The sequence below is a fragment of the Scyliorhinus torazame genome, chromosome 5 (assembly GCF_047496885.1).
Source record: "Scyliorhinus torazame isolate Kashiwa2021f chromosome 5, sScyTor2.1, whole genome shotgun sequence".
Taxonomy (NCBI): domain Eukaryota; kingdom Metazoa; phylum Chordata; class Chondrichthyes; order Carcharhiniformes; family Scyliorhinidae; genus Scyliorhinus; species Scyliorhinus torazame.
In genome coordinates, this window is record NC_092711.1 from 131,019,725 (window position 1) to 131,039,108 (window position 19,384).

At 47.8% G+C, this 19,384-nt stretch overlaps 2 protein-coding genes across 2 annotated transcripts in view; both read right to left on the reverse strand.

Annotated features, from left to right (window-relative positions):
- The window catches only part of LOC140419769 (uncharacterized), a 50,619-nt gene extending 49,923 nt beyond the window's left edge, over positions 1 to 696 (reverse strand). Inside the window, exon 1 of the mRNA XM_072503755.1 lies at positions 568 to 696. The gene's annotated coding sequence lies outside the window, so the exon portion shown is untranslated. The remainder of the gene's footprint in view (positions 1 to 567) is intronic.
- A 6,598-nt stretch (positions 697 to 7,294) lies between these two features.
- Positions 7,295 to 19,327, reverse strand: LOC140419763 (uncharacterized). The gene is made up of 2 exons (XM_072503744.1): positions 19,021 to 19,327; positions 7,295 to 10,937 (listed from the first exon to the last, which is right to left on the reverse strand). The coding sequence occupies exons 1-2, from the start codon at positions 19,027 to 19,029 to the stop codon at positions 9,630 to 9,632; spliced, it is 1,317 nt and encodes a 438-aa protein (XP_072359845.1). The 5' UTR covers positions 19,030 to 19,327; the 3' UTR covers positions 7,295 to 9,629.
- Between the last annotated feature and the right edge of the window lie 57 nt (positions 19,328 to 19,384).

Below are 19,384 nucleotides of genomic sequence, written 5' to 3' on the forward strand. Positions count from 1 at the left end.
TCAGGGACTGCGGACAAGCTCCCTCTGACCCTCCACTTCCCAACGTCCTGCCCTTCATTGTTACAGCAAGAAGTCTTACAACACCAGGTTAAAGTCCAACAGGTTTGTTTTGAATCACTAGCTTTCGGAGCGCTGCTCCTTCCTCGGGTGATGGAGCAGCGCTCCGAAAGCATTCACCTGAGGAAGGAGCAGTGCTCTGAAAGCTAGTGATTCGAAACAAACCTGTTGGACTTTAACCTGGTGTAGTAAGACTTCTTACTGTGCTCACCCCAGTCCAACAGCCTGGCATCTCCACATCATGGTTACGTCACCAAGATACCCGCGCCTGCGCTCTGCTCCCAGCTGGAAAAAGATGGCGGCCGTTAATTAGTCGTGATCGGCACAGGCTTGGGTGGCCTGTTACTGTGCTTTTCTTTGTTCATCTGGGCCTGCCCCCGGAGAAAGCACTGAGGTTGCAATCGCGGGAACTGCAGTTTGTCATTGGGTGTTTGCGGCCTACACCGGCTGTTAATAAACCTTCTTCCCACCCTCGCAGTCGCCGGATCCCCTCCCGCTACCGCCTCTTACCGGCTGCCGAGCGACAAACGGGCGTCTCTCCAACACCCAGCCTGCGCATGCTCGGAAAATGAACTAACTGCGCATGCGTTCCGATTTCCAGCTCTGTCGGAGGCTGGGTAAAATCTCCGCCATTAGATCCCCCCCCCCCCTCACGTCAGAGGCTGCGCTCATCCCCGACTCAGCTTCCTGCAGCCGCATCGCGCATGCTCCAGCGAGCGGGCTGGGGGGGGGGAGGGAGGGGCGGAGTTTTTCCGCGCATGTCCGTTGAAGATGGACCTAAACATGTGTCATTGCAAAATAAAATGCTATCAAGTCGTGAACATTACTCCCAATCCTGGTGTAAACTTCATTTGCAGCGTTAATAGAACAAAGACATGTACAGCACAGGAACGGGCCCTTCGGCCCTCCAAGCCCGTGCCGACCATGCTGCCCGTCTAAACGACAATCGTCTACACTTCCTGGGTCCGTATCCCTCTATTCATGTATTTGTCAAGATGCCCCTTAAATGTCCCTATCGTCCCTACTTCCACCACCTCCTCCGGCAGCGAGTTCCAGGCACCCACTACCCTCTGCGTAAAAAGCTTGCCTCTGTACATCTACTCTAAACCTTGCCCCTCTCACCTTAAACCTATGCCCCCTAGTAATTGACCCCTCTACCCCGGGGAAAAGCCTCTGACTATCCACTCTGTCGATGCCCCTCATAATTTTGTAGACCTCTATCAGGTCTCCCCTCAACCACCTTCGTTCCAGTGAGAACAAACCGAGTTTATTCAACCGCTTAATGTAAGTCTACTTGTGACAATAAAGATTCTTATTAATAATCTTTATCAGTGTCACAAGTAGGCTTACATTAACACTATAAATGAAGGTAGTGAAAAGCCCCTAGTCGCCACTCCGGTACTATCAAAGGCAAAATTAATGCATTAAATATTATTTATTAATGGCCTTCTTTCAAAATGTAATCATGTTAAATCTGATTTAATTTCCCAATTTCGATTCCCTGCCTCATTATGTTCCTCCAAACCCGTTAACTGTATCTAACAGTGTAATGTTAATAATAATCTTTATTAGTGTCACAAGTAGGCTTACATTAACACAGCAATGAAATTACTGTGAAAATCCCCAAGTCGGCACACTCCTGCACCTGTTCGGGTACACAGAGGGAGAATTCAGAATGTCCATTTCACCTAACAAGCACATCTTTCAGGACTTGTGGGAGGAAACCGGAGAACCCAGAGGAAACACAGACAAAGGGTGAAGGTAGAGACTCTGCCAGTGACCCAAGCCAGAAATCGAACCTGGGTCCCTGGCACAGAAGCAAGTGTTAACCACTGCGCTACCATGCCATGAGTGGTAATCGATTGTCCTGGAAACCAACAGGAAGAGAATCATAGAATCCCTACGTGCAGGAGGCAACTATTCGGCCTATCGAGTCTGCATTGACCCTTTGAAAGGCCACCCTACCCAGGCCCATACCCTGCCCTATTCCTGCAACACCACCCAAAGGGGCAATTTAGCAAAGCCAATCCACCTAACTTACACATCTTCGGACTGTGGGAGAAAACCAGAGCATCTGGAAGGACCCACGCAGACACCGGGATAACGTGCAAGCTCCACAGTCACGCGAGGTCAGAATCGAACCCGGGTCCCTGGCACTGTGAGGCAATTCTAACCACTCTGCCATCGTGCTGCCCCATAAGTGAATCCAGATGGGTTTTTCTTTTACACCAATCATGGTCATTAGACTTTTAATTCGTTTTTTATATTGAATTTAAATGTCACCATCTGCCGTCTTGGAATTCAGACCCGGGTTGTCAGATCTTATCCCAGGTCTCCAGATTGCTGGTCTTGTGACACGACCACTGCACCTTCGCAGCACTCAGAGGATTAAGGGAGCAGCGAGTTATGTAACAAATCACGGGGCTGGAACCTGTGTTCAGCAGTCAAATGAGTAATTGTGAATTAAAAACAGGAAATGCTGGAAAAACACATGTCCAGCGGAGAGAAACCGAACTCGTGCCGGAGTCCGTATGGCTTCTTCAGAGTTAAATCAGTGTGAAACCCTGGTTACCAATTGATGTTTCAAACTTAAATCTGCCTTTTTATTTTCCGTCTGGAACAAATCAGTTTTATATTAATCTCTGATTTGACACCATGTTACTGGCATTTACTGTTCTTCTTCCTGGCTCTGAGCACAGTTGTAAAGGAGTTTTCAGTTCCATGTATGAAAACAAAAATGAAAAATCGCTTGTCACAATTAGGCTTCAAATGAAGTTACTGTGAAAAGCCCCTAGTCGCCACATTCCGGCGCCTGTTCGGGGAGGCGGTACAGGAATTGAACCTGCTCTGCTGGCCTGCCTGGGGCTGCTTTAAAAGCCAGCTATTTAGCCCTGTGCTAAAGCAGCCTCTAAGAGCTCTGAGCCACAGGAGAGAAGCTGGGACATTTCTTTTACGTTAACCCACAGTGTCAGTGAAGAGAGATGAGAAAGATCAAAGTGCCCGTTTGTCTCCCTCAATGTGTCCCTGAAGGACCGTCCAGGCTGAAGCTCTGGTATTGCCGTATCATCCAATTTTTGTCCTTTCTGAGCTCCAGGCAGTTGATGTTAAACAATCAGGTAGGAAAGACACAAAGGTCAAAACAAATCTGATTTATTTGACATTTAACTAGAATATTAAACGTCCAGCCCAGTTACAGGGATTATTAACATCAACAGAAGCAAACGCGAACTGTCAGAATGAACATCATTCAGTCCTAGATGTGATTATCAGCAGCAATAACAGCAGAATCCAATCCCTGCAGTCACTTGTGCATCGGCGTGTCAGTTAGTGAGTTGACCAATTGAATCTCTTCTCACAGGTATACAGCCCCTCACCAGTATGAATGTGTTTGGGTTCAGATCCAGTCGCTTGCCCTCTAGTATATTAACAACTGGTTATTCTGAGCTTGTAATCCAGAGAATAAGGTGCCAGCATTTCAACTATGGGGAGCACAGCCACTGCCAAGGGCTGATTCTGACTGACAAAGCTAAAGCCAATGGTAGCGCACACCAAGATAGAGACAATGCAAGAGAGAAAAGTACTAATATTGGAAATGATAAACAGACTGTGACAGCAAGGGGCAGAGGGTACAAATCTAGAGTGATTCAGCAGATAAGGCTAGATGCTACAAAAATAATAAAAGGACAACAGTTAAGGCTCTGTATCTAAATTCATGTAGCATTCAAAATAAAATGAATGAACTGATATTAAATCCTATTTGCATTAAGTGCGATCTGATAGCTGTTACAGAGGCATGGCTACAGGGTGACATAGATTGGGACCTGAATATTGAAGGGTATGTGACATTTAGGAAGGATAGGAAGTTAAGAACAGATGGAGGGGTGGCTCTGTTAATTAATGACGGTATTAGCACATTAGAGAGGGATGACCTAAATTCAGAAACCAGGATGTAGAAGCAGTTTGGGTTGCGATGAGACATTATAAAGGCAAGAAGTCACTTGTGGGAGTGGCTTCTAAATTGTAACTACACGGTAAGGCAGGGTATAAAAGAGATAATGGGAGGTAGTCAGAAAGGCAATAATCAAGGGAGATTTTAATCTACATATAGATTGGGAAAATCAAATGGGCAAAAGTAGCGTAGATGAAGAGTTAATACAATGTTTTCTGGATAGTTTGTTAGAAGATGTTCTGGAACCAACCAGAGGGCAGGCTATATGAGATCTAGTATTGTGCAATGAGATAGGATTAATTGATAACCTCATTGTGAAGACACCCTTAGGTAGCAGCGATCATAATGTGATTGAATTTTACATTCAGTTTGACCATCAACAAAACAAACTCCAATTATTTGAACGAACATGCTTCAGATTGGATGTGATTAACAACAGTGAAACAAGCCCCTGCTCTTACTCGTGAACTTGCTGACGCGTCACAAAGTTGGATGAACGAGTGAATCCCTTCCCCACACACAGAGAAGATGAACAGCCTCTCCCCAGTGTGAACTCGCTGGTGCTCCACCAGACTGGATGACTGAGTGAATCTCTTCCCACACATGGAGCAACTGAACGGTCTTTCACCAGTGTGAGCTCTCTGGTGTTTCTGCAGGGTGGATGATTGACTGACTCCCTTCCCATTCATGGAGCAGGTGAATAGCCTCTCTCCCGGGTGATGGCGCTGGTGTGTCAAGCACCTCACTTCTGCTTTCAAAACTCTTCACACATTCAGAACATTTAAAAGTCTATCAGTGTGAACACATCGATGTGTCAGTAGGCTGGATAATCGTGCAAATTCCTTCCCACACACCAAACAGGGAACAGCTTCTCCCCGGTGTGAACTCCCATCTGGATAAGGAGCTTGGATAGCTCTGTAAATCCCTTCCCACACACAGAGCAGGTGAACGGCCTCTCCCCAGTGTCTCTGCGTCGATGAATTTCCAGCTGGTATAGGGAAGCGAACCCCTTCCCGCAGTCCCCACATTTTCATGGCGCCGGTTGTCCTGGTGTCTCTCCACGTTGGGCGATCATGTTGAAGCCTCGTCCACAGACAGGGCACATGCACAGTTTCTCCCCACTCTGAATGGTGTGATGTTTTTTCAGGCTGTGTAACCGATTAAAGCTCTTTCCAAATACACATGTTTCCCAATCGGAAACCCTGGATGAATAGTGATATCCACTGCTTGCTGAAGTCTAGGTCTGAGGCGTTCATGTCAGGCGTCTCTGATCTATACAAAAAAGCCAAATATGATCTAAGGAGATCCATCAAAGATGCCAAAAGACAGTACTGGACCAAGCTAGAGTCCCAGGCTAGCCACACAAACCCCCACCAACTATGGCAAGGTCTGCAAGACAAAAGGGCTACAAGATGAAGGCATGTAAAATCGTCGGCTCTAACGCACCACTCCCTGATGAGCTCAATGCATTCTATGCCCGCTTTGAGCAAGAGTCAGCGAGAGCACGCTCTACCGTGGAAGCCTCGGATGAACTCATATCTGAGGTCACCATTGCAGATGTTAGAGCAGCCTTCTCAAAGGTAAACCCACGGAAAGCCACTGGCCTGGATGGGGTACCCGGAAGAGCACTCAGGCCATGCGCGGATCAGCTGGTGGGGGCATTTGCAGACATCTTCAACCTCTCTTTACAGCAATCGGAGGTCCCTATCTGCTTCAAGAAGACGGTCATCATCCATGTACCAAAAAAATGGCAAGCTGCGTACCTTAATGACTATCATCCAGTGGCTCTGACATCCATCATTATGATGTGCTTCAAAAGATTAGTCAAGGCAAAATCAATTACAGCCTCCCAGATTGCCTTGATCAGTTCGCCTACTGTTGCAACAGGTCTACAGCAGACACCATCTCCCTGGCCCTGCACTCTACCCTGGAACACCTAGATAACAAAAACACCTATGTCAGACTCCTATTTATTGACTACCGCTCAGCCTTCAACACCATTATTCCAACAAAACACATCTCCAAACTCTGTGGCCTGGGCCTCGGCTCCTCCCTCTGCGACTGGATCCTGAACTTCTTAACCCGCAGGCCACAATCAGTAAGGATAGGCAACAACATCTCCTTCAGGATCATCCCAAACCGGTGCTCTACAAGGCTGTGTCCTCAGCCCCCTACTATACTCATTAACACACATATGACTGTTTGGCCAAATTCCCAATTCGATTTTCAAACCCACCATAGTGGGTTGGATCTCAAACAATGACGAGACAGAGTACAGGAATGAGATAGAGAATCTGATGAACTGGTGCGACGACAATAATCTCTCCCTCAATGTCAACAAAACGAAGGAGATTGTCATAGACTTCAGGAAGCGTAGTGGAGCTTCATGTTTTTAGGTGTCCAGATCACCAACCTGTCCTGGTCCCCCCCATGCCAACACTATAGTTATGAAAGCCCACTGACGACTCTACTTGTTCAGAAGCTAAGGAGATTTGGCATGTCAGTTACGACTCTCACCAACTTTTAGAGATGCACCACAGAAGGCATTCTTTCTGGTTGTTTCACAGCTTGGTCTGAATCCTGCTCTGCCCAGGCCGCAAGAAACTACAAAAGGTCGTGAATGTAGCCCAATCCATCATGCAAACCAACCTCCCATCCATTGACTCTGTCTACAATTCCCACTGCCTCAGAAAGGCAGCCAGCATAATTAAGGACCCCACGCACCCCAGACATACTCTCTTCCACCTTCTTCTATCAGGAAAAAGATACAAACGTTTGAGGTGACATACCAACCAACTCAAGAACAGCTTCTTCCCTACTGTCATCAGACTTTTGAATGGACCTCGTATTAAGTTGATCTTTTCTCTACACCTTGCTTTAACTGTAACATTATATTCTGCAGTCTCTCCTTCCTTCCTTATGTACGGTATGCATTGTTTGTACAGCATGCAAGAAACAATACTTTCCAATATATACTAATGCATGTGACAATACGAAACGAAAATCGCTTATTGTCACGAGTAGGCTTCAAATTAAGTTACTGTGAAAAGCCCCTAGTCGCCACATTCCGGCGCCTGTTCGGGGAGGCTGGTACGGGAATTGAACCGTGCTGCTGGCCTGCCTTAGTCTGCTTTCAAAGCCAGCGATTTAGCCCTGTTATAAATAATAAATCAAATCAAGACTCGGAGCTTTTCCAGTCACACTGATGTTTGAAATATTTTCCCACAGATAGAACAGACAAATATTTCTCCTTCCACATTCAGGTCCTGATGAAGAGAGTCACTCTGATTTTATTTTATTTATTTATTGTCACATATGAATAGTGTTGTTCTGCGTACAGTCCAGGCAGATCGCTCCAGACATGAATACATACAACGTACCATAAATACACTGTGTAAATACATAAACATAAGATATCGGGTGCAGCAAATGGAATATAGTGCTACAACTGGAGAGGGGAGGCGTAGAAAGATCAGTTCAGTCCATACGAGAGCCATTCAGGAGTCTGGTAACAGTGGGGAAGAAGCTGTTTTTGAATCTTTGGTGCATGTTCTCAAACTTTTGTAACTTCTGCCCGATGGAAGAGGTTGGAAGAGAGAATAACCCGGGGGCGGCGGGGTCTTTGATTATGCTGCCCGCTTTCCCAAGGCACCGGGAGGTGTAGACAGAGTCAATGGATGGGAGGCGGGTTTGCGTGATGGACTGGGCTATGTTCACAGCTCTCTGTTGTTTCTTATGGTGTTGGGCTGAGCAGTTGCCATACCCGGCAGTGACACAGTCGGATAGGATGCTTTCTATGGTACAACTATAAAAATTGATGAGTCAATGTGGACATGCCAAATTTCCTTAGTTTCCTGAGAAAGTACAGGCGTGGTGTGCATTCTTGGTCGTAGCGTCGACGTGGGTGGACCAGGACAGATTGTTTGTGATGTTTACAACTAGGAACTTGAAGCTGTCAACCATCTCCAACTCATCACCATTGATGCAGGCAGGGGTGTGGACGATACTTTGCTTCCTAAAGTCAATGACCAGCTCTTTAGTTTGTTGACATTGAGGGAGAAACTGTTGTCATTGTATCATGCCACTAGGTTCTCTATCTCACTCTTGTACTTTGACTCATCGTTGTTTGACATCTGACCCATTACGGTTTTGGCATCGGAAAACTTGTAAATGGAGTTGGAGCGCATTTTGCCACACAGTCGTATTGTATGGTTTTTAAAAAAATTTATAGAGTATCCAATTCATTTTTTCCAATTAAGGTGCAATTTCGCGTGGCCAATCCACCTACCCTGCACGTCTTTGGGTTGTGGGGGCGAAACCCCCGCAAGCACGGGGAGAATGTGCAAACTCCACACGGACAGTGACCCAGAGCCAAGATTGGACCTTGGACCTCGGCGCCGTGAGGCAGCAATGCTAACCACTGCGCCACCATGCTGTCCCCAATCGTGTGTACATAAGGAGTATAGCAGAGGGGCTAATTACGCAGCCTTGCGAGGCCCCGTTATTGAGGGTATCGTGGGGACGATGACATTGTTTACTCTTCCTGATTGTGGGTCAGGAAGTCGAGGATTCAGTTGCAGAGTGAGGAGTTTGGATATGAGCTTGGCTGGGATTATGGTGTTGAAGGCGGAGCTGTAGTCAATGAATAGGAGTCTGATGTAGGAGTCCTTGTTGTCGAGATGCTCCAGGGATGATTGTAGGGCAAGGGAGATAGCATCTGCTGTGGACTGGTTGTGGTGGTATGCGAATTGCAGTGGATCAAAGCATTCTGGGAGTATGGAATTGATGTGTCTCATGACCAACATCTCAAAGTACTTCATAATGATAGATGTCAGGGCCACCAGGCGGCAGTCGTTGAGGCACATTGCCTGGTTCTTCTTTGGCACCGGTATGATGGTGGTCTTCTTGAAGCATATGGGAACCTCTGAATGGAGAGGTTGAAGATGTCCCCAAACACCCACTAGCTGGTCCGTGCAGGATCTGAGTGCACGACCAGGGACTCAGTCAGGACCTGTTGCTTGCCAAGGGGTCACTTTCAAGAAGGCTGATCTGACGTTTGAGCTATGTCAGTAGGAATGGGTGTCCGAAGCTGCTGGGGCAGTTGGCAACGGTTTGATGTTTCCTGTTCAAAACAAGCATAGAATACATGGAGCTCATTGTGGAGGTGTGTGCTGCTGCTGGAGATTCTACTTGGCTTTGCTTTGTAGTCCTTTATATTGTGTAAGCATTGGTACAATCGACAAGAGTCTGTGCCGTTAGTCTGTGACTCTAGCTTAGTCTGCTAATGTCTCTTGGCGTCCCTGATGGTTTTTCCGAGGTCGTACCCAGATTTCTTGTACAGGTCAGGGTCACCCGTCTTGAACGCCTCAGACCTGGACTTCAGTAGGAAGTCGATCTCCTGGTTAAACAATGGTTTCCAATTGGGGAACGCACGTACTACCTTCTTTAGCACGCAGTCCTCGACCCACTTACAGGTGAAGTCTGTGATGGTAGTGGCATGATCATCTAGGTGGGCCGCTGTGTTCCTCAATATGGACCAGTCCACTGACTCCAAGCAGTCGCGTAGGAACTCTTCTGTTGCAATGGGCCAGCATTGCACAACCTTCTTAACCGGACTCTCCTGCTAAACCTTCTGCTTGTATGCCGGGAGAAGGAACACCGTCTTGTGGTCCGAATTTCCAAAATGTGGTCGGGCAATGGAGTGGTAGGCGCCTTTGATGTTTGTGTAGCAGTGGTCAAGGATGTCAGGGCCCTTGGTGGGACAGGAAATGTGTTGGTGGAATTTTGGCAGCACACTCTTGAGGTTGGCCTGGTTAAAGTCCCCGGCCATGATGAACAAAGCCTCCGGGTGTTCGGTTTCATTGTTATTTACAGCGGTGGACAATTCATCAAGCGCCTTCTTCACTTCTGCCTCGGGTGGGATGTAGACCGCCGTGATAATGGCTGAAGTGAACTCCTGTGGAAGGTGGTCTGGGCGGCACTTCACTGTCAGGTATTCCAGATCCGGAGAGCAGTGGGTCACCAAGGTTGCCACATCCGAGCACCAGGAGGTGTTGATGAGGAGGCAAACCCCTCCACCCTCCGTTTTGCCCGACGCCGCCGTGCGGTCCATCCGGTGAATTGAGAAGCCGTCAGGTTGTATGGCGCAGTTCGGTAAGGCGGGGGTGAGCCATGTCTCTGTGAAACAGAGCACACAGCAGTCTCTCACTTCCCTCTGAGAGGTAAGTCTAGTTTTAAGCTCGTCCATCTTGCTTTCGATATCTTGGACATTTGCCAAAAGTATGCTGGGGAGAGGGGACTTGAAACCGTGTTGTTTTAGTCTCACCTGCAAACCGCCACGTTTCCCTCGTTTTCTAGGTGGGTTGCTGCTTTTCGGTGGTCCCGGGATCTGAGGAGAGACGTCTGACCTTGTGGAAGGTAAGTTGTCGCGTCTGGAAGAGTCCTCGGCTCCGGTTGCGATTTCGGGGTCACCGGGTGGGCATTTTTGGGGTCCGGTCAGGCCCTGGGGCTCCACGTGGTGGGGTCTTCCTTTCAGCGTGTTCGGGTCCCCGCATGTGGTCTTCACTGCTTTGGGAATGGTTACGTTGTGTTCGGCTCCTTGGCAGGGTCTTTCTGGGTCAGGTTGGTCCGGGGCACCTGGTCGGATGCTCCCGAGATTGGGCCTCGATCTAGGCCTGGTTGAGCCTATCCGTCGGTCCTCTTCGGTTTCCCGATCAGGTGGGTCAGGACACTGGGCAGTCTCCTCCGAGTCGGGTTGGATCGGGCCATGTAGATGGATGCTGGGTCGGGCACTTTGGATGCTGCGTCTTGCTTCAAGCCATGTTGGGCCCACTTGTCGGGCCTCTTCTGTTTCCAGGTCAAAGTCAGGTCGCCGATTGAGTCCGACCGGGTCTGGTCTGGCCGGGTCATGTGGATTGAAGAATCTCCGGATCTGTAAGTAAATAAAAAAAACATGGTTAGTGATTTAAAAAAAAATAACAAGTACTTTCGTTCAAATTTTAACATTCAACACACATTACATTACAAAACAAAATAAACCCTCCACCTTGCCCCGTCCCAGCAGTCAACGGGAACCAGCTACCCGAAATGTAGTACAAACAAACTCCATCTTTTATGGAACCCCTCTCAAAGCAAATGTCACCTTTTTTTAAGCAAAAGAACTCTATTAAATCCCCCAGTCCCCAGTCACTGCGGCGCTGAGGACCCAGTTTCGAATCCGGCTCTGGGTCACTGTCCGTGTGGAGTTTGCACATTCTCCCCGTGTCTGCGTGTGTTTCACCCCCACAACCCAAAAGATGTGCAGGCTAGGTGGATTGGCCAAGCTAAATTGCCCCTTAATTGGAAAATAATAATAATTGGGTACTTTATAAAAAACATTTTTTAAATCCCCCAGCCGCACTGAGTCACACGGGGGAGAAGCTGACCTCCACCCCAACAGGACCCAACTGCAAGCGATCAACGAGGCGAAGGCTAAAACATCTGCCCCGCTCCAGTCTGTAACTCCGGCAAGTCTGAATGGTCCCCAGAGATCTGGGCTCAGTCCACATACAAGATCGCCAACATGGCGCTGAAGACCCATCCCCAAAATTTCTCCAACTTTGGTCAGGACCAGAACCCGTGAGCGTGATTGGCTAGGCCCCTCCCACACGGCTCACAAATACCCTCAAACAGCCGACTCATCCTCGACTTTGTCAGATGCGCTCTGTGTGCCACCTTCAGCTGTATCGACCCCAGCCTCGCCCACGAGATTGAGGCATTCACCCTCCGTGGCACCTCACATCCACAACCCCTCCTCCAGCGCCATGCCCAGCTCCTTCTCCCTCTTAGCTTGCACTCCCTCTGCAGACACCGTAACCTCCTCTAAAATCCTCTCATAGATTGCCGGGATGACCCCACCCCTCCAGCCCCATCACCGACAACAGCCCTCCAGCAACGAGGAGGACGGTGCCACCGGATAGGTCGGAAAATCCTTTTCCTGCATGTACCTGAAAACCTCCCCACGCGGGACCTCTCCCCAACTCCTCAAAACTTGTAACCCGCACTTCCAAAACAAGTAATTGGAAGGCCACAGGCCAGTCGATTTCAGCGGGAGCGGTGCGCAAGTGATTTCTGGGAGCATTGTGCAGGTCAAGGTTCGGAGGTGGAGGAGCAGTCTCTGTCAGGGAGAGAACCTGAGAACATCTAAGACACTCAGAGGGTAAGAAGGTAAGTAAGTGATTTTTACTTTTATACCTTTTTCAAATTGTGTGTGTCGGGGGGAAACTGAAGTGACATCACAGAAAAGCTGTGGCCTGAGTGGCTGGTTGGGAATCTACACTAAATTAAAAAAATTAAGCATTGGTAACTAATTAAACATAATTACTTAATTATAATTTAGAGGGGTATCTAAGCCAGAGATCGGAGAGAACTATATTTAGCTTTCGCATTTCTATTAGAAATCTAGTGCTAGGAAACAGATAAAAAAAATTTAATTTTAATTTTAATTAATTGACGCAATGTCAGTTAGAGGGGTGCAGTGCTCTGACTGTGAGATGTGGCAGGTCCGGGAGGCTTCCAGCGTCCCGGATGGCTTCATCTGCAGAAAGTGCACCCAACTGGAGCTCCTCACAGACCGCATGGTTCGGTTGGAGCAGCAATTGGATGCACTTAGGAGCATGCAGGTGGCGGAAAGCATCATAGATCGCAGTTATGTAAATGTGGTCACACCCAAGGTGCAGGCAGAGAAATGGGTGACCACCAGAAAGGGCAGGCAGTCAGTGCAGGAATCCCCTGTGGTTGTCCCCCTCTCGAACAGGTATACCCCTTTGGATACTGTCGGGGGGGGATAGCCTATCAGGGGAAAACAGCAGCAGCCAGAACAGTGGCACCACGGCTGGCTCTGATGTTCAGAAGGGAGGATCAAAGCGCAGAAGAGCAATAGTAATAGGGGACTCTATAGTCAGGGGCACAGATAGGCGCTTCTGTGGACGTGAAAGAGACTCCAGGATGGTATGTTGCCTCCCTGGTGCCAGGGTCCAGGATGTCTCCGAACAGGTAGAGGGCATCCTGAATGGGGAGGGCAAACAGGCAGAGGTCGTTGTACATATTGGTACTAACGACATAGGCAGGAAGGGGCATGAGGTCCTGCAGCAGGAGTTCAGGGAGCTAGGCAGAAAGTTAAAAGACAGGCTAGAAATAGGAAGATAGAACAGCTAAACACGTGGCTAAACAGCTGGTGTAGGAGGGAGGGTTTCGTTATCTGGACCACTGGGAGCTCTTCCGGGGCAGGTGTGACCTATATAAGAAGGACGGGTTGCATCTAAACCGGAGAGGCATAAATATCCTGGCCGCGAGGTTTGCTAGTGTCACACGGGAGGGTTTAAACTAGTATGGCAGGGGGGGTGGGCACGGGAGCAATAGGTCAGAAGGTGAGAGCATTGAGGGAGAACTAGGGAATAGGGACAGTGGGGCTCTGAGGCAGAGCAGACAGGGAGAAGTTGCTGAACACAGCGGGTCTGGTGGCCTGAAGTGCATATGTTTTAATGCAAGAAGTATTACGGGTAAGGCAGATGAACTTAGAGCTTGGATTAGTACTTGGAACTATGATGTTGTTGCCATTACAGAGACCTGGTTGAGGGAAGGGCAGGATTGGCAGCTAAACGTTCCAGGATTTAGATGTTTCAGGCGGGATAGAGGGGGATGTAAAAGGGGAGGCGGAGTTGCTCTACTGGTTCGGGAGAATATCACAGCTATACTGCGGGAGGACACCTCAGAGGGCAGTGAGGCTATATGGGTAGAGATCAGGAATAAGAAGGGTGCAGTCACAATGTTGGGGGTTTACTACAGGCCTCCCAACAGCCAGCAGGAGATAGAGGAGCAGATAGGTAGACAGATTTTGGAAAAGAGTAAAAACAACAGGGTTGTGGTGATGGGAGACTTCAACTTCCCCAATATTGACTGGGACTCACTTAGTGCCAGTGGCTTAGACGGGGCGGAGTTTGTAAGGAGCATCCAGGAGGGCTTCTTAAAACACTATGTAGACAGTCCAACTAGGGAAGCGGCGGTACTGGACCTGGTATTGGGGAATGAGCCCGGCCAGGTGGTAGATGTTTCAGTAGGGGAGCATTTTGGTAACAGTGACCACAATTCAGTAAGTTTTAAAGTACTGGTGGACAAGGATAAGAGTGGTCCGAGGATGAATGTGCTAAATTGGGGGAAGGCTAATTATAACAATATTAGGCGGGAACTGAAGAACATAGATTGGGGGCGGATGTTTGAGGGCAAATCAACATCTGACATGTGGGAGGCTTTCAAGTGGCAGTTGAAAGGAATTCAGGACCGGCATGTTCCTGTGAGGAAGAAGGATAAATACGGCAATTTTCGGGAACCTTGGATAACGAGAGATATTGTAGGCCTCGCCAAAAAGAAAAAGGAGGTTTTTGTCAGGGCTAAAAGGCTGGGAACAGACGAAGCCTGCGTGGAATATAAGGAAGGTAGGAAGGAACTTAAGCAAGGAGTCAGGAGGGCTAGAAGGGCTCACGAAAAGTCATTGGCAAATAGGGTTAAGGAAAATCCCAAGGCTTTTTACACGTACATAAAAAGCAAGAGGGTAGCCAGGGAAAGGGTTGGCCCACTGAAGGATATGCAAGGGAATCTATGTGTGGAGCCAGAGGAAATGGGCGAGGTACTAAATGAATACTTTGCATCAGTATTCACCAAAGAGAAGAAATTGGTAGATGTTGAGTCTGGAGAAGGGTGTGTAGATAGCCTGGGTCACATTGAGATCCAAAAAGACGAGATGTTGGGTGTCTTAAAAAATATTAAGGTAGATAAGTCCCCAGGGCCTGATGGGATCTACCCCAGAATACTGAAGGAGGCTGGAGAGGAAATTGCTGAGGCCTTGACAGAAATCTTTGGATTCTCACTGTCTTCAGGTGATGTCCCGGAGGACTGGAGAATAGCCAATGTTGTTCCTCTGTTTAAGAAGGGTAGCAAGGATAATCCAGGGAACTACAGGCCGGTGAGCCTTACTTCAGTGGTAGGGAAATTACTGGAGAGAATTCTTCGAGACAGGATCTACTCCCATTTGGAAGCAAATGGACGTATTAGTGAGAGGCAGCATGGTTTTGTGAAGGGGAGGTCGTGTCTCACTAACTTGATAGAGTTTTTCGAGGAGGTCACTAAGATGATTGATGCAGGTAGGGCAGTGGATGTTGTCTATATGGACTTCATTAAGGCCTTTGACAAGGTCCCTCATGGTAGACTAGTACAAAAGGTGAAGTCACACGGGATCAGGGGTGAGCTGGCAAGGTGGATACAGAACTGGCTAGGTCATAGAAGGCAGAGAGTAGCAATGGAAGGATGCTTTTCTAATTGGAGGGCTGTGACCAGTGGTATTCCACAGGGATCAGTGCTGGGACCTTTGCTTTGTAGTATATATAAATAATTTGGAGGAAAATGTAACTGGTCTGATTAGTAAGTTTGCAGACGACACAAAGGTTGGTGGAATTGCGGATAGCGATGAGGACTGTCAGAGGATACAGCAGGATTTAGATTGTTTGGAGACTTGGGCGGAGAGATGGCAGATGGAGTTTAATCCGGACAAATGTGAGGTAATGCATTTTGGGAGGTCTAATGCAGGTAGGGAATATACAGTGAATGGTAGAACCCTCAAGAGTATTGAAAGTCAAAGAGATCTAGGAGTACAGGTCCACAGGTCATTGAAAGGGGCAACACAGGTGGAGAAGGTAGTCAAGAAGGCATACGGCATGCTTGCCTTCATTGGCCGGGGCATTGAGTATAAGAATTGGCAAGTCATGTTGCAGCTGTATAGAACCTTAGTTAGGCCACAATTGGAGTATAGTGTTCAATTCTGGTCGCCACACTACCAGAAGGATGTGGAGGCTTTAGAGAGGGTGCAGAAGAGATTTACCAGAATGTTGCCTGGTATGGAGGGCATTAGCTATGAGGAGCGGTTGAATAAACTCGGTTTGTTCTCACTGGAACGAAGGAGGTTGAGGGGAGACCTGATAGAGGTCTACAAAATTATGAGGGGCATAGACAGAGTGGATAGTCAGAGGCTTTTCCCCAGGGTAGAGGGGTCAATTACTAGGGGGCATAGGTTTAAGGTGAGAGGGGCAAGGTTTAGAGTAGATGTACGAGGCAAGTTTTTTTACGCAGAGGGTCGTGGGTGCCTGGAACTCGCTACCGGAGGAGGTGGTGGAAGCAGCGACGATAGTGACATTTAAGGGGCATCTTGACAAATACATGAATAGGATGGGAATAGAGGGATACGGACCCAGGAAGTGTCGAAGATTGTAGTTTAGTCGGGCAGCATGGTCGGCACGGACTTGGAGGGCCTGTTCCTGTGCTGTACATTTCTTTGTTCTTTGTTGTTTGTAATTCATCCCCATCGCTCCTCGCCCCTCCCATCCCTGAAACCTCACCATCCATCCTCCCTGGCTCAAACCTGTGGTTCCCTCGGAACGGCATCAACTTCTACCCCGCGCTAATCTAAAGTGCTGCCGAAATTGCCTCCATATTGTCAGCGTGGCCACCACCACTGGTCTCCTGAGAATTTCCCTGGGGGCAAACGGGAGTGACGTCAGTGCCAGCGTCCGCAACCCCGACCGCTTGCAAGAACCTGCCTCCATCCTCACCCATAAAGCCTCCGCTCCCACCTCCAGCACCGCACCTTCTCCGCGTTCACCACCCAATAGTGGAATTACACAGAATATACAGAACAGAAACAGGCCACTTGTCCCAACTGGTTTCTGCTAGTGTTGATACTCCACACACTTCTCTTCCCATTCCATCTACTCAGCTCAGTCTTTCAGTTTCTCTTTCTATTCCTTTCTCTCTCATGCACTCGTCTAGTTTCCTTTTGAAAAGATCTCCGCTTTTTGTCACAACCACTTCCTGTGGTAGTGAGTTCCACATCCTAACCACTCAGAGTAAACATGTTTCTCCTTATTTCCCATGGGATTTATCTTTCATGTATTTCTGGTCCCTAGTTTTGGATTCTCTCACAAATGGAAACAACTCCAAGGTCCCAAATGCAAACTGGGCAGAAAACTAAAGACTCATGAGATCCAAGAGAAAGTTACAAGTTGAATTTAAAATTGCCTCGATGGCAGGAAGTGCTAAATGACGGTTATTGGGTGTATTATTGTGACTGGAAGATGGTGACACTGTGGTAATATCACTGGACAAGTAATTCAGAGGCCTTGGCTAGCGTTCTGTGGACATGGATTCAAATCCCACCATGGCAGCTGGAAGAAACAAATTCAATTAATAAATCTGGAATTGAAAACTAGTCCCTGTGTGAACATTAAATCATTGTTAATTGGTGTAAAAATCCACCCCGTTCACTAATGTCCTCTGAGAAGATAATCTGCCATCATAAAAATAAATAAATAGAAATAACCTTTTTTTGTCACAAGTAGGCTTACTTGCAATTAGATTACTGTGAAAAGCCCCTAGTCGCCACATTCCGGCACCTGTTTGGGTACACAGAGCTGGTACGGGAATTGAACCCGCGTTGCTGGCCTCGTTCTGCATCACAAACCAGCTGTCTAGCCCACTGAGCTAAACCAGCCCCGCATTACCTGATCTGGCCAACCCCACGGCAATGTGGTTAACTCTGAACTGCCCTCTGAAATTGCCTAGCAAGCCACTCAGTTTAAGGGCAATTAGGAATAGGCAACAAAGCTGGTCTTGCTGTGACGTTCACACCCCATAAAGGATAGAGGATATCAAAGGGCTGTTTCCAATGCGGGTCTCAAAGGATTCAGTACCGGGCCCGTCGTTCCTCGTTTATATCGTTGATTTGAAAGTAAATGTAGGAACATGAATAAGAAGTTTACCTGTGACACAAAAAATGATTGAACACTTGAAAGTGAGGAAGAAAGCTGGAAGGAAAACAAGGCAAAAGATTACATGATAAATGCAGGACAGGACTGGTTAGGCTAGAGCTAGGTTCCTGTACACAGGAAGATTGCACCAGAGAGAGCACAGAGGGGATTTAAGAACAACAGCCAGAAATTGACAATGTTTGCTCTGAGGAAAGTTTGGATAAACTGGCATTGCTTTCTTTGGAACAGAAAAAACTGAGGGGAGACCTAAATGAAATGTATAAAATTCATAGGTCCTATTTTCTTTGGTTGAGGAATCCATAACAAGGGGGCAGAGATTTAGGGAAGAAGGCGGTTTAGAGGGTGCAAGGGTATTGAGGATCTGTGACACACTGCCTGAAATGATGGCAGAAACCCTCATAGTATTTTAAAAGTATTTGGATAGACATTTGAATTGATGTAACCTAAAAGGCTACAGGTCACAATCGGGACATTGGGATTAGGCGGAATACCTATGTGTTGGCCATTGTAGCCATGATGAGCTGAATGAAATGCAACAGGAACAACAAACGTTTTTAAAAAAATTTCAAGTGCCCAATTTGTTTTTTTTCCCAATTAAGGGCCAATTTAGTGTGGCCAATCCACCTGCCTTGCATGTCTTTGGGTTGTAGGGGTGAGACCCACACAGACATGGGGAGAATGTGTAAACTCCACAGAGGCAGTGACCCGGGGCCAGGATCGAACCCGGTTCCTCGGCACCGTGTGGCAGCAGTGCTAACCACTGCAAAAGTGCTGGAAAATCTCAGCAGGTCAGGACTCGACCTGGACTCGAAACGTTAACTATTTTCTTTCCCTACAGATGCTGCCAGACCTGCTGAGATTTTCCAGCATTTTCTCTTTGGTTTCAGATTCCAGCATCCGCAGTAATTTGCCCTCGGAACAACAAACTTTAATAAAAACCGGGCTAGTAACTCTCACTAATAACACCGGTCAGCATTCTGCCCAGTTTAGCTGATGTGGTCATTTTTAAAATTTACCAGCATACAGAAGAGTACAACAGCAAATTATTTAACGTCCCCAATGTGATCGGTGTAATTGGTCTCAAATTTAACCTGGAAAAGTCATTAAACTTTCCCAGTCTGAGATCTGGAATCTTTGTGCAGACAGAACAGACCATTTTACCTCCCACATTGAAAGGTGGATGTTCAGGTCCTGATGAATCGAGTGACTCAGTCAGATGATGATGTGATTTTTGGTTTGTTTCCCGTTAGTCAATCCTCCCTTTTTTAAAGGATTTTCCAAAGGAATTTCACCCTCAGTCCAGGCGGGAAATTCACAAGATTCTCTCTTCCGGCTTCCGGGTCCAGGAGTCCTGCTGCACGTGGCCGATTAGCAAGATGGCGATCGCGCAGGCGCTGTGCTGCACTCGGTCGCCAAGCAAGATGGCGGTCGCGCAGGCGCTGTGCTGCACTCGGTCGCCAAGCAAGATGGCGGCCGCGCAGGCGCCCTGCTGCCCATGGCCTGCGAGTAAGATGGCGACCACTCA